We start from the raw sequence: 26,459 nt of genomic DNA on the forward strand, positions 1-26,459 counted from the left end.
AAATGAAATGCTTGTTTGACAGGTTCAGTTGCCTATCATTGCTCCCACTTGCCTCCTTCCATGACAGAGAAACCAAGTCTTGACTTTTACATTGTGGACAGGACTTTTGAAAGCTACCCCTAAAATAAGGATGGCACTGCAGTAATACCATGATTCAGGTTTGATGTAGAAACATTAAGGAAGTGTATTTTCATGCAAACTATTGTTATATAACTGCCCATGATACACAGCAAAATGAAGATATTTATGACTTCAAGTGGCAGTAGCCAGAGGATTAAAAATAAATAATTCTTTCCAAACAGTTCAGAATAAGGAGGTCACCATTGTTTGCAGTTGGGTGTATATAGAGAGCATCACAAATTCAAGTTACAGACAGTGAAAGGCTACTACAGAAAGGTAAACAGTTTTTACAGAAGTTCAATTTAGAAGCTTGTGCCAAAGTCAATTTCTGTAAGCTCCTTCTGTCCCCAGAAGATCCAAGCAATGCACTCAATCTTCACTCACTTCCAGGATCACTATTTCTTGGAAGCAACAATGATAAAAAAACCCTCTCTCATTTTGATTACAAATAGCATCATCGTCTTGATGTAGGAGCACAAGAAACTTACAACACTTCATGAAGAGGTTCCTTCAGCTGCCTCTCAGCAAAGAAAATAGGAGCTATTGTGATAGAAATACAAGTTGGGAAGGAAACCCCAGTGAGAGGCTCTTCTCAATTTTATGTTTTGAGCATATTAAGGACAGATATTCAGAAAAAGCCTACAAGGTGAAGGAAAAGATAGCAAGCAACACTGCCTCATAATGTCAAGCAAGATAGAAAAGCTTCTCTGTTAAGATCTCCTCAGTCAGAGCTGACCCAAGACTGTACAACCACAAGCTGAGGGAAGGAGGTTTTCTCTCCTACACATTAATCTCCACCAAGGCTCAAAACCCTTCTCCATGCTGGGTCTAGTGAATGCATCCCACTGTTTGGCTGTTTCCAGGTGGAAATCAAACCAGAAGAGAATGAAAGAGAACGAAAGCCAGCCATGTGTTTTTCATCCTCTGAATTTGCCTGAAGTTCATAGTAAGGGAAAATTCCCATGCTGAAGTTCTTACCTTCTCTTGTGCTGTAATTGCCCAAAAGAAGGAAATACCATTAATCTAATTGACAATGTCAGTAAGAGTGGATTATGCTGGAATTTAGGTTCTCATAGATGCTGAAGCTTCCAGTGAAGGCTTTTAAGATCTGAAATGCTGTTCAGAGCTGCACATGCTAGTGCCAGACCAAGAGCTACTGCATAAAAAGCAACTGACTTCTAATGCACCATCATGCAATACTGAATATACTAAAAATAAATCAGGCAGCTAAGGTACAAAAATTGAATCAAAATTATGAAGCAGAGAATAAAAACAGAGTTCCTTACTTTTGCTTCCCACTCCATTCCTGCAATGGAAATGCCCAGCAGTATAACCACTGTGACAGCCCCTATGATTCTGATATCATTCATTTCATCAATCATCAACGTTCCATTTTCCTAATAAAACAAACAAAAAAATACAGTCATATACTTCATCAGGTAGATACCTTCCCTAAAGAACAGCAATTTATTCACTTTAATTTATTAGTGGCTTATCTGCACACCACAAATTTACTGATTGTAAATTCCCTTTAAGGACATAAGTAATTTGGGTTTTGCCTTGTTTTTAGATCAATGAATCTCTCAAATGGAAATGATAAGAGCTGTTCAGCCTGGAGAAAAGGGAGCTCCAGGGAGACCCTACTGCCATCACTTAATATTTGAAGGGGGCTTACAAGAAGGAACAAACTTTTGGAGAGGGCTTGTGGTGACAGAACAAGGAAAAATGGTTTTAAACTAAAAGATGGCAAATTTAGGCTAGATGTAAGAAAGAAATATTTTACAGTGAGGGTGGGCAGGCCCTGGCACAGGGTGCCCAGAGCAGCTGTGGCTGCCCCTGGATCCCTGGAAGTGTCCAAAACCAGGCTGGATAGGGCTTGGAGCACCCTTGGATAGTGAAAGGTGTCCCTGCCCATGGCAGGGGTGGCACTGGGTGGTCTTTAGGGTTCCTTTCAACCCAAACCCTTCTGTGATTCTACCTGGATGGGGGATGGAGTAGGTGACCTTGAAATGCCTCTTCCAAACCACACTATTTTATGATTAGATAAATCAAAACCCAAGTATGTTCATAACTTTACCAAAAAAGTACATACTTTATATACTCAAACTTTCTATATGAAGTATAAAACTTTATATATAAAATATAATCAATATTAGCACTGCCATCCACGTACCTTGAGTAGCTCAACAACTGTCTCTGCAAAACCAACAACATACATTGCCACTGCCACAGCATTGGCAAATGCAAAAATCAGACCTATGGCACCACCAAACTCTGGCCCCAAACTTCTGGAAATTAAGTAATACGCTCCTCCTGAAAGGAAAAGAAAATACAAATGACAAAGAAGTCCTCTACATGACAATCGCCAGCACTTTAACATTTACACAAGTCAGAATCTACTCACTCTTTATTCCTTGATATATTAGAAAATAACCCTTAACTCAGTATTTTAGGGACAGACATGCTGAAGTTTCAGGAATGTATTCAAGTTCTTATGAAAAGAGACCAGTTGGAAATAACCATTTGGCCATAATTTTTTGGCCAAATACTCATGCACTATGTTGAATTATTGCACTTCAGGTATGCAACCATTCTATGGTTTAAAAACTGAAAACTGTAGAATATAAGCTGCAATATAACTGGGCTTTTTACTTCAAACTGCTCAAAGCACTTGTGCAGTCAAGATCAAGGAACTGGCAAAGCAGACTGAAATAAACCCACTGAAGTTACAAACTTCCAAGACCTGTTCCTAAAAGCCCTTTTGTTAAAAAAATATTCTGCTCTCCAATGGGACTTTCAAAAGCCCGTCCTCTATACTTTTGAGCTGGACAAAAAACAACAAATCCCACATGAAAAATGAAAATCTGACTATCTGGAGTATTATAGCAAGGTAAGATTTTGAAAATGTAGCAAAGGCTTATTCCTCAGACTTAAGGCTCAGGTTTCTAGAAGCAACAAAATTCTCCAAAGCTCCAGTCTCAAGTAACTTGAGTGCATGTTAAAAATCTGCAACAGCAAATGCTTAATTTCACTCCATTAGGCTTTTTGTGGAAATCCTATATATGTACCCAGCTTGGCCATACTATGTATTTCCTATATTACAGTAAGATTTTTTTTTTAATGTTACATAACATTTTCATAGGAACAAGTGTTCTCATGAAATTCTACAGTTCTTCCAATTCAGCAGTTCAAATTTTCTATGAAGTACTATTTTTCAAGAGTGACTTAAAAGCTCCTATATAAATGGGAAAACCTGCTATACATCATAGAATTAAAAATAGAAGGGCATTTAGAAACTAAGCTTGATATAATAACACATAGCTGACTTTTCCCTTTGGGTCTGTTTACTTTGTGATAGTGAGGCTTTTCTCTTCACTCTTAAGTTTAATGAAGATAGTTTCATTAGCTCCTACTTTAATTTCACCACTCTTTTTTTCCTAGTAGCAGTCTTGTAATGTCATGAAGCAGTTTGATCATATCAGTGGCACCAACCATTTCCAAAAATAGCTGACAACACCACATGAATCATGGAAGAGAATGAAAACCATCAGTCTCGAGAAGGCTGGAGTTAACTTTGGAGAGTTACTTGTGTGAAGGTTTATTTCAGGACATGAACACATGCAAGCACACTCTTAATGAACCAGTGTAGCTCAGGAGAATACTAAGACCCTAAAGATTGCTGAGTATGTATCATTAAAAATGTTTGTATTACAAAAATTTACACCAATAAAGTTCCTTTTACAGCATAAAAACAAGGTACTAGTTAAAATCTAATTAGTAGGCTAACTATTGACTTTTTGTTAATTAAGTGACTGGTAATCACACACAGAACACAAGGAAAGCTTTGCTCCTCAGCAGCATTAAAGTGTGCACTCCAGAGTGAGGAAAGCTTAAACACTTCAAGAAAATAGCATTACCTCCTCTTACAAACCCATTTGTGGCTATTGCAGAAGTAGACAGTCCTGTAATAGTTGTCACAACAGTGGCCATTCCAATAACCAAGACAGACAGACCTTTTGGGAAAAAAGATGAAAAACACTGAAAGCCCTGCAGTATTAAAGAGTACAAACCTTCAGCTTAACTTTATTTAAATACTCAAGTCTTGCAAATACAACACAAATTTACTTTTAAGCAAAAGGCTTCCTCTTTCCCCTATCAGGATGCAAATAAAACTGGGCAAAGATTCTCTTTAATCAGCAGGTAAAGCTATATTCTAGAGATCAATCCAACACTTTGGAAATATTTGCTTATATACTACACAGTCTATATGCAGGGTTTAATAACTAGAGACCAAAAGTTCATCTCTACAGCTCACTGAAGACGTACAAATGTCAATTTTAAAATACCTGCTTTGTACCTAAATGGAAAAGTCTAAGTAACTGGTTGAATTTTTTGGTAAGGTAAATTACCATAAAAACTGGCAATATTAAGGTAATTTTCTATTCCTGTTTGAAGTAAAACTCAGGATCAACATCTCTTGTGGATGACATTTAAAAGTCACTGAAATAAAATTACAGCATTAGTACCCATACCTATCCCAGCTTGTCCTACAATCCATGATAGTCTGATGAAGAGCATTACACCCCAAATATTTAACATACATCGTACCTAGGATAGAACAGAAATTTAACATAGATTAGTTTGTCGTTCTGCAGGCATTTTCACTAAGTCTTTCTTTCAGTTTTTAATGTTCTTGAAATTATCTTGCTGTTATTTCCTCACCACTTTTCAAATTATTTCACAATAATATGATGCTATCATACAAGCTTAAGTTCAGTTTAAAAAAAGGGACTTAAAGATGATTTAAAAGTTACTACTTTAAACACAGAGTTAAGAGTAGTTCAGTATCTGACACTTGCAGTATGCCGTAAGCAAACAATAATAATTTAGACGCTAACCTTTATGATCCAAAATTCACAGTACAGAACACATGACTTATTGATGTCTGTGATGATTGTGAGGTCTAAAACCCCAGTCTGCCTGTCCCACAAACCTCTCTCTCTCTCAAAAAAAAAAAAAAAAAACACAACAAACCATGCACTAAAGCAACACCCTACTAAATAACTTATTCTTCTTAAAAGAACAAAAATCCTGCTTCAACTCTCTATTTCTGTAACTTCAGTACCTTAAAACACATCTGCACAATAACAAGATGGAGAGGTGTGCATTCTTGTATTTACAAGTCTTAGATCTCAATAAAAATAGAGTTTGCATTGTACAGAATTTAGACAGGAGACTAAAAACAGATCTTGGGTTTCTCTCTTCCCTAAAGAGTATTATATCAATCCTTCAGAAAAGGAGATAACCTCTCCAAACCACAGAAGTACAGCTTGTGTTTTTCTACTGCATCTTTTTCCTTCTTCAAAGTCATAAAATGTAAAAACTCTTAAACCTGTGCTAAGAAACCATAAACCCTTAAGAACTTTAAGCCATGAAGTATTTATTGCCTTAAAATTCAGTTGAAATAGGAGCAACTCTTCCTAAAATTATGGGATTTATCACAACTCTCATACATATAATCTTTATACTACACTGTCACAATGCCAACAAAGAAGGTGATTGGAAAGATTTTTAAGAATAGATCAGCTCTTCTTCAGTAAGAACCTGAAGAAGCAAACTTACCAGCACACCTTTTATCCAGCCAAACTTGACCACCCCTTTGCTGTCAGGTGTGTAAGCAGCAGCTGCATCCCCAGCTGGTGTGCCTTCCTCACCATTTGCATAGCCATCCTCAAAGGGCTCCTGTGAAAAAAAACAAAACAAAGTTTGTATTTTGTGTCACTGACAGAGCAGGGAGGGCATATGAAACTCATCTTGTAAAAAAAAAAACCCATCTTGTGTAAACATAAAAAGAATGATATGGCAGAAGTTTTGAGCTGGTCGTTTATGTCCCTTGCATGACGCACACCTTGGATTTAAAGGAAAGTAAAACAACTTACAAGAGCAAACCATTAACAGCCAGTGTGGTAAGTATATTCAAGAATTAGTTCCAGATCCCTAAAAAAGTCAAATACCTGGTCTATAGAAAAAGAGCTGAAGATTTCAAATGCACAATAAATTTTACTCCTTAATGTGAAAGCACAGACTGCTCTACCACAAGTTGCTGGTCTCTGCTGTAGTTATTTCCTGTAGTTCAGACTTAGCTGTCATTTGATCAATTTTTCAGGAAATAAATTATTCATTTCACTGTAAACTATTCTACTACTCTTTGTAAGGTGATGCTGCCAGAAATAAGTTTGAGAGATTGGCATTTCAGGGAAAAGGAGGGAAGAGAAGTCTCTTCCCAAACACTCCATTTAAATGGGAAGGATCACAGATCATCAGCCCCATGGACAAAGGCTAACTTACGTCTTTTATTTACAATTTAACTCTGAACTTCAAAAACGCAGAAAATCTCAACTTTAAACATAAATTGAAAATACATGTGTATACCCACATATATGCTTGCTTAAAAGGCAATTTTGTTTTGCCAAGCCAGACAAACAGCAGAAGATTTAAACTCAAACATTTCCTACACTTGCTGTAAGAAAGCAAGAAGCATTCTAAGCTAAGTATGTTAGTTTATGCAAGGCAACAAGTATTAAGAATGGACACACTAGAAAGACCCTGAACAATAATCAACAAACCAGTTCAAGTAGCATACTGTGAAGCAGCCTGCATCCCAGGGCTTAGAAAATATTTAAACAATTAGAGGTTCGATCCCAATGAGGTAAAGGGCAAAACCCAGCTTTGCTAAGCAAGACACAAAATAGAATGGACACAAATAAGGCTTTTAAGTGCAAGCAGGGAAAGACTAATAAAGATTAGGGTGAGGTATTTTACCAAACTTTTTCTACTCTTGATACATCAGTACCAGATATAGCCTCAACACAGGGTCCAGAGGAAGTATTTCTAACCCTGTCAGTTGTGAAGGGTGTCATCCATATGCTCTTATGATTAGCAGTAAACATACAAACCAGATTTTTAAAAAAAGATTATGTCAAACTTATCCAAAGGTCAGTAGTACAGATTCATCCAAGTGCTTCTCTCACTGATGTGGATTTATGAAATTCTCATAGAAACACATACACCTGCAACACATCTGGTGATCCTGTAAGGCACAAGCCTTCCACTGTTAGGCAGAATCATGACCAGTTTCCAGATCATTACCTTTAATAGTTTACTCTCTTAGAGAGTGTATTATATTGTCTCCAGAAGGGAAAACAATTAAAAAAAAAAAAAAGACATCTTACGAGTTATAGATGTATTCCTTCATGCATGTGTGTGTATGTATTATATACACTAAACAGAGGACAAACAGAAATCTAACCAGGAGTTATCCAGCATGCTGAATCAACTGCAGCTTTCCTGGATAGAACTAATGGGTGTAATTCTTGGGAGATTTGCATAGCCTTTGACTAGATGAACCTATTGATTGCTGACTATTTGTATTCAGGCACCCAAGCCACATCAAGTAGTGGCACGTGATCATTTAGAGCAGTAAGAAGAACAGTGAGGACCAAAAAGAGAATTACAATGCTGCTACATTTCAGAAATGCTGACCTGCCTGAACCAGAACTAAGAAAACATCTCCTACTCAAGCCTGAGGCTTATGCCAGAAGAGGATGAGCCAACCACCTACCCTGCTCCAATAGCTTAGAAGTGCAGAATAAAATGTAAAACTCCTTCAAAGCATTAATGTATTCCTTTATGACTTCTTTCAGAAGTGGGAAGGAAACAAAGAGAAAAAAGATGCATTAAAACAAGGGGTAGATTATAAACATGTTCACAACTATGCCAAAGCCTCCAATCAAGCATGAGACAGTAAAACCACTTATTACTTGTTCATATAAAACCCATTCTTATTCCTCACAGAAAACCATCCAATTACACTTGGAACAAACTCTTATTTTAAACCATTACATAAAAGGAGTTACATTCAAATTATCTAAGCAATTTTTAAGCTTTGGCCAAAAAAACTTGCTCACATTAGATAACATCTTCTGCTATTACAACAACATGCATCATGTCTGTAATAAGAAATAACAAAATTTCTCAGTCTCTGAGAAGACAGGTCAGGAAGGATCAAGGAATGCTGAGAGGCATCTTTATCTTCATGTCTGAAAATAGGGAAATGTGAATAAAGTGGTTAATGCCTTTTTTTTTTTTTTTTTTTTTTTTGAAGAAGCTTGGAGTTTGTTTGCTGCAAGTTCAGGTTCGGTAAGAAGGTGGATAAATATCTTTGTATCTAGTCTAAAAAAGGATCACATACTTCATCATGTGAGCATGGTATGCCAAGTACTGATAAAACCTGCACAAGTCACCAATGTGACCCTCCCAAAGGTCACCCCAAAACCTCAACCACCATGTGGCAGCTACACAGTTTACTGTACTGCTCAAACAAGCCCATAGCTCAGCCTGCTATGTTCTGGGGAAGAGGTAATTGGTCACAACTGGTTTTCTGAGTTATCAGTTACCAGATCAGCTCCCAGATACTGCACACTGTGAACACAAGAAAGTTTTGTTCTATGTGTCTCATCTCTCCACACCATGCAATATTTCTTAGGAAAATATTTTGAGGCACAAGCAAAATGTAATAACTGAAAGGTTATTCCTGGTTATCAGTGCTGGTGGGTGCCCAATAAAGCACCACTGAGAACAGATATTACGGAGTGTGGGCACAAAAGAATTTCACTCCAGAAGGCTCCAAGTTCAGCCCTCTAAGGCGATATTAAGAAAGCACCACTGTGGTCTCAACTGTAATCAAGCAGGCGTAGTATTTTTCATGCTCGTGTTCATGAGGAAACAATGCTTCTACTCAAGTCAGACACTGAATGGAAAAAACTGCCCTAGCACTATTTTAGAACAGCCAATACATGTACGATAAGATCTTCATAAACAGCAAAAGACAGTAACACACTGTGAATTTGGAGGGGGTGTACAAAAGGGGAAAGAAAAGGGGGTTCAGCACTTCAGATCAGAAACAGTCTTATTAACACAATTCTTAAAACAAAATAATCAGTCCAAAAATAGTCATTGCGCTGTTAAAGGAAAAACAACGTTATGTTTACATGCTGACAATTCTATCATACACTGAGAGGACTTCAGACAAGAAACAGTTAATTTCTGCTCCTACACAGATAATCTACTATTTCATCTCCAGTGCTGGATCATAACAATAAGTTACTTGTGACAACTGTGAATAGCCTCCACATCTATTAGACACAGATTAGTAACGAGAAAATACTTGATATTTTGGAAGAAGATATCTGAGATTTTTCACACACAGCCTGTAATACACTGGTGCCTCAAAAAGTTCAGTAAAAATTGCTTTATTTAAGAATTCTTAATAGTGGTGTATGTCACGCAGCATGATTTTTTTTGCGGTGAACTTATCTAAATCCCATCTTAATGGCAACATACTTAGGCTATGTTGCACAGTATGAGGTAACACCAGAATAAACACACATGAAGTCTTCTTTCTTTTCAAGAATCACAACTTGGAAGCCGCAAGTAAAAGGCAGGCCCACCAGCAAGTTTGTATCTAAGACTATTTCCTGGATCTCCAGGCAGATGTGTACTGCCTGATTTGGTGTGTTCCAAGTTGTCACTGACTTCTTTAGCTAATCTCTCTAATTGCTATTAATCCTGTGCAAAAACAGGAGGCCAGAAAAGCACCTCAGACTACAGCGTTTAAATGCTTTTCCCATTCCTCAAGTTTGGCCAGTTAGGGGTTTAGCACATGCCATGTAATATGAGGTTCTTCTCACACAAACTCCCTAGAAAGACTTCACAACAGCAGCTTCTTCTCATCTTGGCAGGATACAGTACTGAAGCTGATTTCAATAGTTTACAGTTTACACTATCATAATGCTAAAAATCAAGAACCTAATCTTTTCAAGCTGCAGCTTCTGCAAAAATAATATAAAAATGGCCTTTCACTACCTCTAATCAAGCTGCTTACACTTAAAACTGCTTTGTACCCGAATTCTAAATGCTGATACTATATCCTGATACATTCTTTATTCTGATACTGAGCACAGCCCTTGCGAGCTTACTGAGAAGAGAAAAAAAATAAAGGAAGCTACCCAGAGAACCATCTTTGCCAAAAGTGTACTGATAGAACAATTCTATGCTCTCCCACACATCTTCTTCAGTCCCTCACTGTGGCTCACAGCTCTACTGCCAACCTGTTCACTAGCCCGTGCAACCACAACTTCTTTTTTCTATCTCCCAAATGTGCAGGCATTGCCATTTTAAAATGTTACTTATTTTGTGGAAGGGAAGAAGCCATAAAATGTATTGATCCAGATGCAGCATGCCATCTGTCTCAACAGAGGAAGAATAATTTGGAGAGATTATACCACCAAATATCCCAACTCCAGACCTGCACACTATTAAGACTATGGCTGCAAAACCTGTTCTTTTCAGAATTAACACAGTTCAAAACATACATGAAAAAAGAGCTTATAAACATTTATTTTGGTTTTTTTTCTTTTCCAATTAAAAGATAACCAGCACTTAGATACAGTAAAAATGGCAGAATAAAGAAAGCTATAAAGTTACATAAGAATTACTAGACATTTTGCCTTAAATCATGGTAACACTTTAAAGGATTTTTAAACACTATCAAAGACATTTTTCTTGAAAGAGCAAATGAAATTTTAGACCCTAGCTCCCACCACCTGTGACACTTCCAAGGAGCTGAATAAAAGATTTTACAAGTGGTAGATATATTTCATGCATAGAGCAACTGCACAGAATAACCCTGGTGCTATGGTGTTTACCTCTAATATAACAGAACTTTTGAAAACAGTCTGTACTAGTACAAGTGTGATGCTGTCTGATAAAGAACAAATAATAAGCTAGGTATTAAATGTTGATATGGTGTTCTTCAGACAAATGTATCTGTTCTTTAAACACTACTTTTGCACCATGTTGATGATTGTAGTCATAAAATTCCTAGCTTTTGTCTATGGATCAGTTTGATAAGCTGCTTTTATCTTTTAATGCTTTCATCCACATAGTTGTGAAAGAGATCAAGAGGACTGAGCTTCCTTTCCAAAACACCTAAATCTCCACTGAATGGCTTTAAGCATATTGCTGTCCAGGGACATCAGACAGTCTTATGGCAAGTCCTTTATCAAGAATAGCCTTGAGCTTGGTTGCTTGAGATTCCAGACTATTTCAATACTTAAAAATACACAGGAGGAAATGGAACTTTTCACCAGTCTTTGACTCAAGCTGGTGACACCTACCACTATTTAGAACCATTTTTTCAGGAAATCACTTCTCAAGAGAGGCTGGCATACTTCAAATTTTACTCATGAACTACAAATCCCCATGAGTTTTTAACACTAAACTTGGAAAACACCTCTGCCAAGTCTGACAGTTTTCAAGTGGTTTTTTCTCCTATAAGGGAAACAAGCAATTCCAAAGGGAGGAAATACCACAGGTAATGACTTTTAAAATATCTTATTCTATGTAACATTCTCTTAAAAAAACAATTTGACTGGTCAGTATTTTGTAAACTAGTCCTGCTCTGCTGGAATAAGGATGGTGACGTGTATGGAAACTAAGAACAAGCATGCACAACTGCCCTCATACTGACGAAAGAGGAATGAAAGAGTAAATTCTAAAACAGATGTAACAGTCTAAATCTTTGGTACTCAAGACAACATTACCCCTCACTTAGAAATTGCTACTATCTTCCACAGAATACCTGCAGCAATTGACAGATTTCTGATTATTTATCAGTTAAAAACAGTTTACCAAGCTAACAAAACAGATTCAGATACTCAGGTTTTTCAGGAGTTATATGGAAAGCTTGACTGATCAGCACTGCTCCCAGGGGGAAAAAAACCTAGTCAGGCAGCGCACAGAAAAAAAAATTACTGGCACAAAAACATGTTCAAGACACTTCAGACTGCTTAACACCTTCTTAGCATTTTCTTTAAGGAACTAACTCAAAAAAATGAATGCTGTCAGGGAACAATGACTAGTCATTGCTGTTGACAGCAGTTCAGAAATTTCAGCAGTCATATTAGGTACTTTACTACTTGGTTATAAAACAGGAATGAATTATAAGTTCTATTAGAAAATTTGCAGTAATTCCCACTCCAGAGTCTTTATAGTCATAACTTTAAAAAAGCCCATCAAGCCATTAAATGGCATCTAGAAGTTACCTAGAACAGCAGGAGATAAATTGCCCAGATAAAACACAGTCAGTTCTTAAAACTTGGGATTCCTTGGGAATCAGACATGAACAGCTACAATCATTGGTTACTCACCTCAATCAAGGAAATCCTTTGTAGGTTTGCAGCCAAGAGACCAAAACTTAAGTGCTTTGACTATACTACCTTCTCCACAATTATACATTTAAAATATAGTAGCAAATGCCTTTGGCATCCACTTCCAGAGATTTTAAGAGATTGCATCAAACACTGAACATTAATGTTATCTTAAGCTGAAATTAAAGGGCATTGTACTGTGATTGCAGCAGAGCAATTTTAAACAGAAGAAATTTATAGTTGCAATTAACATGTCAACTGAAGGATTAGCTATGTGTCTCTGCCATCAGCTTGTATTTATGTTGGGCACACTTTTAATAGAGAAACATTAAAGTGTGGGGTTTTTTATGTGTGTGCATATATATGTTGTATATACAATGATTTAAAAAGCCATTTTTACGTTAATTCTTTTAAAGAGATTATCATCCACTCACTCCCCAAACTCTTACAAGTAGTATGATGTACTAAGTTAGCAAGTTAGAAAGACTTAATCTCAGGCAATTGATTTCAGCTTAGTTATAAATCCTTTCTTTCAAGGCACTATATATTTACAAAGGATAAACAGTAGATTTGTTTATGAAGCTTAGCACTATAATGTCTTACATGAACACAGTTTTCTTGACAAATCTCTAAGCTTATTGCATGAAGGCTACATCCCTCTGAAGCAATTCTGACATGTGATAAAGCAGCAAAGTTTTGCTGACACCTACAGGTATGCAAGACCAGTATCCCATCTGAAATATGAATATTTGCTTTCCCCCACCGCAGCAGAAACACTAATTAAAGAATGAGAGGACTTTCCAAAATAAAGAAAACTTCCCCACATCTTTACATCTGGATTCATACATCCCTCCTAAGCACAGGATGGTATGAAAATACCGGGCAAGCTGATCATGAGAATTAGAAACAAAAGAAAAAAGGCTTTTGGTCAGTAAATTTGCAGTAGGGAAGACTCACAATGCTTATGGTCTGCACTCCCAGAAATTCTGTACCTAAAATAAACTCTTCCAGCCAAGGAATAGTCAACACGGTTTGCCACTGCAAAAAGAAAACATAACAAAACCCCAAAAAAAAAATCAAACTTCCCCCCAAAAAATGCCCAAACTTCCTTTTCCAGTCTCTCCAGTTATGGTTAAAAGAAAGCTGCAGGAGGCATGGCTTCCTGCACAAGGGTAGGAGCAACCAATCCCTTCAGTATAAGGCAAAGAAATGCATGCAGGAATGCACCTTCATTTCTGCACTGATGTGTATGACCCTTCCCAGAACCACCACTGCACTCTGAATCATCTACAGAATTATTCCTTACTGTGCAGTGAATGTAATAGTCCTTTGGCTATCCACTGTCCTGGAAGGAGAAACCACAGGTTTCTGAACACATAGGTTTCACATGAGTATCTGAAACACATAACCTGATACACTCCAGAATGAAGCAGATGCAGCACGTGATTGCATAAGAGCTGAAAGAAATCCAATTAGGAACCCTCCTGCAGAGAAGTTTAGCATACTCAAGTGTAGTCCAAGAATATACAATGTTCTGCTATTCAGTACAAATGAGAATCCATTTCAGTCTTGACAAGAAGCTGTTGTGGACACCTCAGATTTCCAAGTCACCACAGTTCAATCCCAGCAGCCACTCACTCGTTGCTCCACCAGTGGGACTGGGGAGAGAACTGAAAGGTAAAAATTGACAGGATGGGGTGAAGACAGCTCACCAGGAAAGCCAAATAAACAAGCAAAGCAAAACAATGAATTAATGCCCTGCTTCCCTAGAGCTGGGCAGGGCTGGTCAGGCCCCTCCAGGAGAGTAGGGTCTCATCACATCATGGTGATTTGGGAAGACAAACAGCATCACTCCCAAAGTCCTCTCCCGCTCCTTCTCTCCAATTTTTATACTGAGAATGATGTCACATCACCTGGAACATCCCTTGGGTCAATGTGGGTCATCTGTCCTGGCTGTGTCTCCTCCCACCCTCACATGCATCCCCAGCCTCCTCACCAGTGTGGCCGCAGAAGAGCAGGAAAGGCCTTGGCTCTGTGCAAGTCATGCCCAGCAGAAACAAAATTATTTCTGAATTACCAACCCTGTGTCCAGCACAGATCCAAAACAGAACCACACACCAGATACTGGGAAGGAAATAAATTCTACCTCAGCCAAAACCAGCACACAAGTAATCTATTCTTCACCCCAAAATGAAGGTTAATTTGAGGCATTCTTGCTTTTTAACAGCTTTTTGTTTTCACCTACTTCTGCAAAACATGGTGCACTTTCTATTCAAGAAGCAGGAGACAGGAGCAAACGCTCCTATGCAACAACACTAAAACCCTAATAAAACATCCCATTTCTATTAGAAGTCTAGCTCCAATGTAGTAAGTTCCTGGAAAATTACATTTTACCTGTTGGCTTACAACAGACAAAAAAGCCCATTGAAGTAATCCTAAAAGAATCATTTAAGTACCAACTGAATTTTTAATGTCATCTTCTGAAATGGTGCATGCAGCTACAGCACAGCCAGCACTGAGCAGGGCCAGCAGTGAGCAGGGCTGGTATGTTCACACAGAAAAGCACTCACTTGGATTGGCACAGCACCACATTTCAGCCAAAGTTGCCAAACTGCTTACAGTTCAAAAGCAGCATTACTCAGAATACTCTGAGGAGTCTCTGCCATGTAGACTGACAGACCAAACTGACTAGCATCACAGTTCCTTCACAGCTGAAACAGAGAGAGCTATTTTCTTTGAATTTAAAAAAACCCAAACAACTGAATCATCTGAAGTAGGAGCAGTAGATTCAAAGAAGGGAAGTTAACAAACAACATGAAGATGCAAGAGATAACCCCTCTTATTAAAATAGAGCTTTAACTTAATTTTTTAGAATTTTTTTACTCTTTTTATCACCTTATCCTTAAATCAGTTGAGTTTACACATAATATATCCAAGGTTATTTTTTGTACACAAATGAAATGTCAGTAAGTTTGTCAGTATAGTCAGTAGGGTGAAGTGCAGAAATAAAGACTGTTCATGCACTTGAACTGCAAAAACTGGATAGCTCCCAACACTCTGAAAGGCAAATAATTTGAAGCCAACTAATTAAAAAACTTCTTAATAGCAATCAATGATCATAGTGTGACTGCTATTACCTATACCAAGAAGTGGGGAAAATGGGTTTGTGGTTGTTCATGAATGAGTATTGTATGAGGCCTTAGGAAAAAAATCTGAAGAATTCAACAGAAGATGTAGTACATTGGTTTAAATTACTCCAAGATACTGATCTTGCCAAGCTCCTCCCCTCCAAGAATGTGCTTCAAGAATGAAAATCAATTGAGTCTAATCAAGTACAGTACCAAAAGGGAAAAAAGTTAATCTGAAGATTTAATTCTGCAGTACCTTCCTTCTTTAACCATTTCTGAAACAGTCCACTGAGAGTGTGACACTTTTTTCTGTAATCTTAATAAAAAGAAAAAAAAAGAAGTGTGAATTTCATCTTTAGATCACTCCTGAAGTTTTACTTTGCACTATACGCATTATTTGTACAGTAGCACATATATATAAAACTTTTAAGTAAATGAATATGTTTATATTAGGAGTGCATACTCCAGCGTTTTTATTGATGCCTGTGTGGAGTGAAAAGACTGTGGAGAACCCTTAAGTACTGGACCAGGGAACTGGATCACCACATGCAGTGCAAGATTTTGCAGTTGAGGGGGGTGTTGCTTTCTGCAAACCAGATCAGATCTGTATCAGATCCAGCTAAGATCTGTGACAGCAAAAAGTTGACTCCTTTCAGCAGCAGTCCACACTTGCGCTGTGAGCTACACAAGCTGCTGAAGGCTCACTCATTTCCAGCTTCCCTGGGACACGGGAAAATAAAAAGTAGCAAGAACAGTATTAGCAGTTTGCAGAATGTAGGTTATGTTTGTTAGCATTCCATTCTGGACTAATCAAAGATTCAAGAGATACAAGCGTCAAGCAACACAAAAATACAAATTATACAAAGTCTTTATAAAATACAACCCCTGGAACACTAATATCACTTACTGCTTCAAAGAGAGCAGTACACTCTTTTTTTCCTTGATAAAAATAGTTGTGCTTAAGTGAAGTATCAGAGTAAGTAAAGTGAGGATTCTCAACACAGGCTGAAAAAGCACAAAAACATTCCTTTGAATGATGTAATAAAGCCTCACCGAGTACAGGTGCATTAAGGTCACTGCTGTTTAAAACTGATGAAAGAACAGTTACCAATTATAGGCTTCTGGGACATACAACAGCACCAAGACAAGACAGAGAGCTCCTCTTGTTTAATTTTAGTACCGTGAACTTCAGAGAGAAGATTCAAATTCTGCTCACATATATGAAGGACAGCAAGAAGGAAATGTAATTTAAATTCAAAATAACAAGAACTGAAGAAGGAAACAGACCTCCAGACTGTAGACAAGATTCAGCAAGGTGGTGCAGTAAAAACCATATGCAAAAGGGTCTCAATCTTCTGTGAGAGGGAAGGAAGACAGAGCTTACATAACAGGGTCAGCTACACTTGATATCCTACAATTACCTTTTACCCTTTTATGCATCTTTACCTGAGTTCTGCTTTCACTACAGGCTAAGCAAACATAAACCACGAATTGAAAGAAAATACAACCAAATATTAGAGATGCAGTGGCTGTTCAACATTCTCAAGACAGAATTAAGTTTTCTTTAGAAAGCAGTGCCATATACAGACTTCTTCACTGTGCTTATGTTAAACATTTGAAGTCATCAGGTCAGAGGAAAAACTGCAATGTTTGAGAAAATACTTAACAAAGCCCAAAAGACAACTGAGAACAATTACAGTCATCAAACTTGCGTAAAAACAAACAAAAAAAAAACCCTTAATTTGTATCAGAGCTATCAGTAATTGACTTTTTTCTTACACCTGTCTCCAAATTGAAATGACAGGTGCACAGATTTTCGTGTGGCAGAAAGCAAATCACACTTTTGTTTTTAAATACCTTGGGTTTTCTTTTTGTTTTGATTTATAATTCGATCTGGATGGGGGTGGAGTGGAGGTGTTGCAAGGCAGCTTATATTCCTCCGAGATCAGTACCTTACCCTGTCAGTGCTCCCGGTGAGTATTTAACAAATATCAGAGCAGAGCTGCCAGCAGAGGGCTTGGTTCACACCACATCCACTCACCACAGCTGCGAGGGACTGCACAAAGATCAAATCAGAACCACTCAAATACAGCGCGATCTAGTATTAAGGAAAAAAACCCATAACCTCCCCAATTCATTCAATGCTCTCCAGAAAAATCCTAAATTATTTCAGTGTGTTACTGTGTGCAGGTCTGAATACCCCAACAGTATACATTTGTCAGAACAATATTGCCTGATATTATGACATGGTATTGATAAACTGAGGAGCACAGTGGCGTGTGCAGGAATTCTACAGGCTGTATCTTTATGTATAGATGTAGCTGACCCACGAAAAGCTGTAAGACGGGAAAAAAAGAAAATAACACTTTCAATCTTCTCATGGTCTGAAGACAGATCCCCCTCAAGAGGGCAAGGGACACCACTGCAACAAAAACCTGCATGCCATGGTATGCTGACTTCCCTCCCACTTTTCTAATAAACATCTTCTCACCTCAGCATCTCTGGAGACCAGAGCTCCTCCAACATATTCTCTTTGCAACAACACCACCAAATTCTCTCTCTCATCTCTCAAAAGCAGACAGAAATCAATACATACCAGCTGGGTAAGGAACAGATTGATCACCTTAGTTATCTGCAGCCAATGACATACTAAGACAAGACCCCTCACCTGGAGTTTAGTTTGATCAACCAAGACCAGTGTTATGCAATTCATCTACCTTAGAGTACTGCAGCATCATTCAGCTGTGTTTCCACAGCCAGTTTCAAGAACAATTCCTTTTCCTACAAGAAAAGGCACTGCTGGAATGACCACACCAACACCTATCCCAGCAGGTATGCAGGACAAAGCCTTGTGAAATGGGATCCCTCCAGTACATGTGTGTGTCTTTTCCCCAAAATAGTCACTCTTCTTCCAACACTGCTTTTCTGTGAGAACAGAATCAGTAGAAGCGTTAGACAGATGAAGCTTCTAAACAAAGCTAAAGGAAAAGAAAAAAATCTGTTCTATAATTGGCGCTGGCATCGACAATGCTCCAACATTGCCTCACCTATTAAAAGCAAACGGAAGAGCACTAACTCTAACTGCTGGATGAAATAGCTGCATTCAAAGCAGTGAACCATACCGCGGGTAAACAGCTTTGGATCATTCTTTACACAAAGTATCTGCCACTTTTGATGCATTGGGTCAAGAGCAGAGGCACAACAATAGGCTGTGCAAACTTTATGTAAAGGGTACTAGGATGTACCAGCTGCCTTGCTCAGACATGCTGTACCTGACAAATTGGTACAAACTCCACAGCTAAAGAGCAAGGAATAATTCTTCAAGTTACTTTTCCCAAATGCACAGAATTATTCAACAATAGAGACCTGCTACTCAGCAGGAACTTAATTCACTCTGAGAATGGAGACAGTAAGACCCCTGGAAACAGTAAAAAAAAGCACATCAGCTCTGAGAACATCTTCCAAATAAAAGTACAGCACACTCCTGATTTAAAAGTTATCAGGGCTCTGTATTCACAAACAATACACATAATCAAGAGATGGGATGAATTTCATACTCCCATGAGATTGCCAGGAACGTAGGTATCTGATGCTATTAGCATGCAGAACACACCCTTATTAAAAGCTTTTGTGTTCACAGCTTTATCTGGAAAGTATTTTGCTAAGTTGGAAGCAAAAATAATGGCTTCCCTTCTTCTTATAAGCCTAAGTAGCTGCTAACACCATAATGGCTTTGGACAGTAAACATCTTGCGATAGAACACTTGAGTTACTCCATTGAACTTCAGCTTAAAATTCTGAAGTTGACACTGTGACCTTCTTTAAAAATTAATACTTAATACCAAATACAACTAAAATTCCATATTCCACCCCAATATTCACTTGATGGGAAGAGAGGCCCAAACAGAGAGGACATGGCTTTAAAAAAAGAAGTATCTTCACATGTACATCTATCCACACTGCAGAATGAATTAATGACACTTAAGAAATTAATAACTTGTATTAATTAATACTCGCTATGAAACTGTTTTGATAATGATCCTGTAATTAGGTTGTCTACCACTCCTCTGTGCCACAGACTACAAAGAAAATTCCTTGCCATTAATTTCTTCTTAATAAAGAAATTGCAATTTTAGAAGCTGTAGGTCCAGAATATGCTATATTCTGCACTGAAATATTTTAATGGTATCAAAGAGCTTTCCACAGTGCTGCAACATTAACACACTGAAAAATCTATCTGCCAAGCTTAGAAATCCGAGAAACATTCTGCTTACAAAGCTGAGTATCCAACACACCTGGTCATCCTATCATGGACCAGGAATCAGAAATCTGGGGGAGCAGCAGGAGAGAAGACCAATGTACTACGAGCACACATATATGTGTTTTATTTATAGTTTACCCAAGTCCAAACACATAGTATGAAATCTCAATTGGCAATTACTGCTATCTTAGAACCAGACCACAGATCATCATTTAGGTCCATCAAAAAGGGACCTGGAAGGCAGGAGTAATTTGGAGTTATGGTTAGTAATTAAAATCTGTCATCTAATCTCAGATGTCACAAACAAGTATCTTTGTAATGCACCAACCAGCTCTTTCTACTGGAACAGTTCCACAGTCAGTGTCAAAAACACACTTAAAGAATCACCACCATTCCCCCCAAAAAACCCCAAACCCCACACATCAGTGCTGATGCACTGAGAAGCCTAATAATGGTGTGAAACAGGTAAATCTGGAAAGAATACACATTTCCTCAAGGAACTCCACCTATAAGCAGTGAAAAGTGTGATAAAAAAAAAAAAAGTTCTGGAAACAAAATATTCACTTCCTTGGAATGTGGCCCATGCATTTATTTCCCTAAACCCAGCAGAAAGACCTCACTTAAAAACACTGGCTCCTGAGCACAGCCATACACCAATTTTCAAACAGTGAGAAAACAGCATTGCAGGAGTTTAATCTTTATCTGGAGTTAGTTTAGTGACGATAGTTAAAGAAAAAAAAAATAAGCCCGGGAAATTAATTCTACGTTCAGTTACAGCTGGTCTTCTAGCCAAGCCAGCCTGCAATGCAAAGAAGGCTCTCACTGTCAACTCGTCTCAAATAACACACGGACTCCTAGTCCAAAATAGAAAAAGCCTGAGACGCACAGCTCCGAAATTTTTCAAGCCTTGACCGCGGCACAGGAGCAGCCCTGGGAAGGCTGGCTCAGGATCTGTGCCTGTGCAGATCCAGCAGCATCCGATCCAGATCCCATCGGATCCAGCAGGCTCCACCTCGGAGCCGCAGAGACAAACCTCCGGCCGCTACCAAAGCAAGCGCATCCTTATTTATTTACTTCATTTTTTTAGCGTCTCTACCAAATGTGTTCACTCGCCTCCCCACACTAATTCCCATGGCGAGCCCCCGAATCAATACGCTATCTGTTGGAGGCGATTTGGACGTGGAAAACCTGTAAGAGAATCCCAGCTCGGTGACAGGGAAAACAACCCTACGGAAAATACCTCTGGCACTGGGGGACCATCTCCCAAAAGCACGTGTTCGTGGGGGGATGGATTCCACTGCGTCAGGAAAAGACAAAAAAAAATAAATATGTAACAGAACTGAGACGCAAGCTATGCACCCGCGCTATATGCGCCTGCTCGAGGCTCGGCGAGCTTTCGTGTTTTGGGTTTGTTTTTTTTTTTTTTTAAGCTTTTCTGCCGACGCGCTCCGAGGAGCTGCCGCACCCCCGGCGCCGGGGGAGCCCGGGAGCCGCTCTCACCTTGTCCAGCTCATCGTGCAGCTCGGCCAGGCTGGGCCGGAGCAGCTTCTCGCCCAGGTCGGCGGCCGTGTGCCGGTAGTGGTCGATGCGGGGCACGGCGTCCATGGTGTTGTGGCCGAAGGTGCGCAGGTAGTAGGTGTTGGTATGGGTGTCATAGTAGTAGTGGTGGTGCCCGCCCGAGTGCAGGCTGCCCTCGCTCATCACCGTGTCGCCGCCGTTCTGCACGTTGCCGCCCTCCGAGCTGCCTCCCCCGGGCTCGCCGGGGCTCTCGCCGCCGGCCGACGGGTCCACGAAGTTCACCCGAAACCTGCCCTTGGCTTCCTCGCCTCCCTTGCCCGCCGCGCCGATGTCCCCGCACGACTTGCGGGGCCCCTCGGCCACCAGGTCCACCTGGAAGCGGCTCTGGCTCGGCGTGGGACCCAGCGGCTTGCCCAGCGCATCCCTGGAGCCCTCATCCCCCGTGGACCCCGCCGCCAGCTCCTTGCCCTCCATGCCTTCCCCTCGCTCCGCGGCCGCCGCTGCTCCGAACGCCCCTCCCAGCCGGCGGCTCCGCTGCTTTAAGCGGCCGAGCGGCGCCCCGGGGCTGCCGCAGACACAGCGCCGCGCCCCGCCCCCGCCGCAGCGCCAGGTGACGGCGCCGCTGCTGCCTCCGGTCCCTCCGCCCGACCCCGCTCAGCCCAGGCGGGAGCGCGGCCGCTTGCTCGGCTGGCGCGGCGGCAGGGATGCGGCGGGGAAAAAACCGGCGGCGCCGCGCAGGCTCCGCCCGCTCCCGGCTGCGGCGGAGGGGGCGGCGGGAGCGCGTCCCCGGCCGGGCGGCGGCGGCTCCTCCCGCCCGCACTATGGCGGCCCCGCCGCATCCGCCCCGCGGCGGCGCTGGGAGGGGCGGGGGGCGCGCCGCGATCCCGCCCGGCACGGCCCCGCCGGCCGCCGCCACGTCTCGCGAGAGGAGCGGCGGGGCGCTCGGGGCCGCGCGGTGCCTCGCGGAGCCGGGACCCCTCGGCAGCCCCCGGGAGCCCTCGGGGTCCCTGGGGCACCCCCGGAGCTTCGCGCACAGCCCCGGAGCGCCCATACACACCCCGGAGCCCCTCACACAGCCCCGGAGCTCCTATACACACCCCGGAGCCCCTCACACAGCCCCGGAGCGCCCATACACACCCCGGAGCCCCTCACACAGCCCCGGAGCCCCTCACACAACCCCGGAGCCCCTCACACAGCCCCGGAGCGCCCATACACACCCCGGAGCTTCGCGCACAGCCCCGGAGCCCCTCACACAGCCCCGGTTCCCCTCACACACCCCTGGAGCCCCTCACACAGCCCCGGAGCCCCTCACACAGCCCCGGAGCTCCCATACCCACCCCGGAGCCCCTCACACAGCCCCGGAGCCCCTCACACACCCCTGGAGCCCCTCACACAGCCCCAGATCCCCTCACACAGCCCCGGAGCTCCCATACCCACCCCGGAGCCCCTCACACAGCCCCGGAGCTCCTCACACAGCCCCGGAGCTCCCATACCCACCCCGGATCCCCTCACACAGCCCTGGAGCCCCTCACGCACCGAGGGCCTCCCGTGCACACCCCCAGATCCTCTCAGTTCCCCTCAGAGTCCCTCACACACACCCCCAGACTCAAGTGCACCCCCTGATCTCCTCAGATCTCGGTTCTCCTCAGACACCGCCTGATCCGTCACACACACACCCCCTGGGTCCCTCACACACACCCCCAGAGCTCTCACATGCTTTGGTGCCTCGCACAGCCCCTCGGACCCCTCGTATGCCCTTGATCCCCTCAGATCCCTCCTGTTGCTCACGCACACACACCCAGATCCCCTAACAAACCCCCGGTTCTTCACACACCCCACGAACCCACTCACACCCCCCCGTTCTTCAGCCACCACCCAGAATCTCGAGGCTGGGTCCGGCTGGAAGGGACCATAGTTGGTCATCTGGGCCGATCTCCCCGCTCCGGCAGGGTCATCCCGAAGCACATGGCACCGTGTTGTGACCAGACGGCTCTGGAATGACTCCAGAGACACAGACTCCGCGCCCTCCCTGGACAATCTGTTCCCGTGCTCGGTCACTGCACAGGGAAGAAGTTCTTCATGCTCAGGTGGAATGTTCCTGCGCATCAGTCCCTGCCGTTTCTCTCACCCTGGTGATTGACCATCACCAAACTGCACCATCTCCCTGGCACCCTCCTATTGATATTTATAAACAAGGATGATGTTTTTTCTCAGCTGCCTCTTTTCAAGGCTGAGCAGGCCAAACTCCCTCACCTGTCCTCATGAGAGATGCTCCAGTGCCCCCATCATGCTCATTGCCCCTGGACCTGCTCAGACGCTCCCTGGTTCTTCACACACCCCTTGCACCCCTTCACACACCCCCTGGTTCCTCAGACACCCGTGAACCCCTCACCCGCCTGGACTCCTTCACATCTCTCCATGGATCCCCCTTTTTTACCTTCCAGCCTCTGGATCTCTGCCAATTGCACTGTAAAAACCACTTGCATAATAGATCTAATGTCAGTAATGCCTTTTTCTGTCTCCTCTGCTGCAGCTTTTTGTCCCTGTTCTCTTAAAGTTTATTCTCTCTCCAGAAGCATACGTGGTTCTTTAATTTGAAAAGTGAAGTCGTTCTGCCTCCTCGCTCTCACTGGAACATAAGTGCCTGGATAATCCATTAAAGCATATGAAGTTGGCTCTTTGTGAAAAGAAACCTCAGATGGGAGTAAAATACTTCAGCTTCCACAGAGAGAATTTAAACAGGGACTCAACAATGATTTTTCATTGTGCATTTTTGTTGTCTTTATACTTGAAAGTAGCAGCTCACAGAATATCACGAGAGGTGGGCTGTGTCTCCAAAACACTTTTACCTCATTTAGGGTGCTAAAAGTAATCAAGCAAACATGCACTTCAGTCAGGCATCTTGAACAATGCCACCTCTTTATGTTAGTGACATTTTAGTTGGCACTTCTGGGTTCCAAATATATTTTTTTCCCCCTTGATGTGAAGTTCTGTATATTTTCCCCCTCTGCCTAGCAAACTCTTGAGTGCCAACATCCATTTTCTATCTCAGCACATCTCTACTGTTTTATTTCAATTAACAACAAACCTGGTGACGTCATCCAACAGAAAATGACTGGAACCATAAAACAAAGCTTGCTTTTCCATAACAATTAGAGGAAGAAGTATTTCAATTCTAGGGATGTGTACATGCCTAAAAAAGCTGAGGATGCCTCAGTAGGTTAAAAAGATGGGTACACCGATCCTTACTTGCTTGCTTAAACACTGTTCTAGAAAAACAGAACAAATCGTATACTTCAAAATAGTTTGAGACATTATTGGATAGACTCACAAATTTAAAAAGAAAAAAGAGAAAATATTTGAGTGTGTAAAGAAAATAAAATCTGTGTGCAAACTGGAAAATAAAAAATTAGGCCATGGTGAAATTTTTACTTTTTTTCAGGGTGCAAAGACCTGTAAAACAGTGGATGATGAAGGGAATGAGTCAAAATAAAAGATTTCTGTTCAGAACTGAAAGTAAACAGCACCTAAACAACAGATGATATGCAAAGAAAATCCACCTTACATTTTTAATAAGCAGATATAAACAGTTCTTTACCAACAACATCTGCATAGAATGTCATATGTAAGAGGTTTGGAAACAGTTTAGACTTGGAAATGTCAACTTCTGTCAGTTCCCCACATAAATAAGTGAAAGCAGAGGAGAGAAACAGCATGTGAAATCCCATGGATTTTATGCAGTTGATAATGGTGGGATGATACTGCAATATTTAGATAGTTTAAAGGACAGTCTTCATGGACTAGTGGATGTGTTGTTGGCTACAACTGCAAGGCCCATGGCCTGCCTGGAGTCAGTTCTTAACATTCTGTGATTCCATGGTTGTATGAATGTGAGATAACTCTAAATACTGGCTTTGAAGAAAACAAAAAGTTGAGGATGCTACTGCAGCCCCCAAGAAAGACAAGGGAATGGAGGACTGAGAAAAAGATTGATGAGGAAAATACAAGCCTCTCAGAATTAAAAGGATCCAAAAGATGAGGAATGGGAATTACCACTGTATGAGAAGCTGGGAACAGCAGCAGTAGGAAAATGAACCAAGATTTCATCAGGGTTCTGGGACTTCATGTAACCCTGAAGTTCTCTCACCCTGAGAAAGGTGCATGATTCTGTAGCTGTAAGGGAGAAAAAAAAGCACACAAATTCCCATTAAATGCCAATTAAAATGTCATCAACAGTAAGAAATACACTTTGAGGAGAAAAATAAAAGAATATTCACTTTAAGCTCATAATTAAATGGTTTCTTACATGCCACTGCTTAAAATAGCATTGCAGTAGAGTTTGGGTGTAATTGGTAAAGAAAATAACATAACACATTAAATAAAAGCAAGCAATAAATTACTGTTATTCTGGCCAAGATTGTTTACCACAGAACATTAGTAATTGTTTTTTTTTTTTCTTTTGAAAGGGAGGAGGGAGGAGCTGTGGAGGTTTTCAATATCCTTTGACAAACTTTTTCTACTTTGAACTTGCCATTTGTCAGCTTCATCAGATACTTCATAGGGCTCATTTGATAACTAATGTGAAACACTGGAAAATGCAAACACTTTATGCCATTATGATTGTCCTGGTCATTTAGACTAGATCTCACTCCTGTGTGCCTCTTTGCCAAGCAGAAGAACTGTAATTTTAAGTCTTTCTCTTCCAAAGTGCAAGCTGATGACAACCACTCACTTTGCCTACCAGATAGGGCCTTTTCTTCTGTGAGGGCTCTTTATATCATCATCATCATCCACTGGCCTTAGGCTCTTCATGGGCTTGCTGTTCCAGATCTATGTGCTAATTTAATTTTTTTCTGTATATTTTTCTGTATTGGGGCATGCTCATGATCTGTTTTGGTTTTAATACATTTCAGCTTTTGCACGGAAAAGACTTTCTCTAGTAACTTGCCTTCTTTCTACTCTTTGTACCAACTTCCTCTCAAACTTTCTCAAGACATTCTTGATTGGTGATACAAATTTTTCATCTCTTTGTAATTTTTTTTTCAGCAATTGGCACCTGTAAGAATATTCAACTCCTTTTAGTCTCTTCAGAAGCTTTGTCTTAGATAATTTTGGTGGTTTTTTGTGAACATAAGTGGATTTTGGGATTTTGTTGCTTTTTGCT

At 41.1% G+C, this 26,459-nt stretch overlaps 1 protein-coding gene across 2 annotated transcripts in view; it reads right to left on the reverse strand.

The window, feature by feature from the left end:
- SLC12A2 (solute carrier family 12 member 2) overlaps positions 1 to 22,146 on the reverse strand; it is a 51,886-nt gene extending 29,740 nt beyond the window's left edge. The window contains exons 1-6 of one of the 2 annotated variants that reach the window (XM_021551879.4): positions 21,278 to 22,146; positions 5,743 to 5,862; positions 4,653 to 4,728; positions 4,038 to 4,133; positions 2,294 to 2,433; positions 1,407 to 1,517 (exon numbers count right to left, since the gene is read on the reverse strand). In XM_021551879.4, coding sequence (XP_021407554.1) covers positions 1,407 to 1,517; positions 2,294 to 2,433; positions 4,038 to 4,133; positions 4,653 to 4,728; positions 5,743 to 5,862; positions 21,278 to 21,769 — 1,035 coding nt within the window. In that variant the 5' untranslated portion in view covers positions 21,770 to 22,146. The remainder of the gene's footprint in view (positions 1 to 1,406; positions 1,518 to 2,293; positions 2,434 to 4,037; positions 4,134 to 4,652; positions 4,729 to 5,742; positions 5,863 to 21,277) is intronic. The other variant, XM_021551880.4, reaches the window with a different exon arrangement.
- Positions 22,147 to 26,459: the final 4,313 nt, after the last annotated feature.

This window comes from Lonchura striata, chromosome Z, assembly GCF_050655825.1.
Source record: "Lonchura striata isolate lonStrDom1 chromosome Z, ASM5065582v1, whole genome shotgun sequence".
In the NCBI taxonomy this organism is placed as follows: domain Eukaryota; kingdom Metazoa; phylum Chordata; class Aves; order Passeriformes; family Estrildidae; genus Lonchura; species Lonchura striata.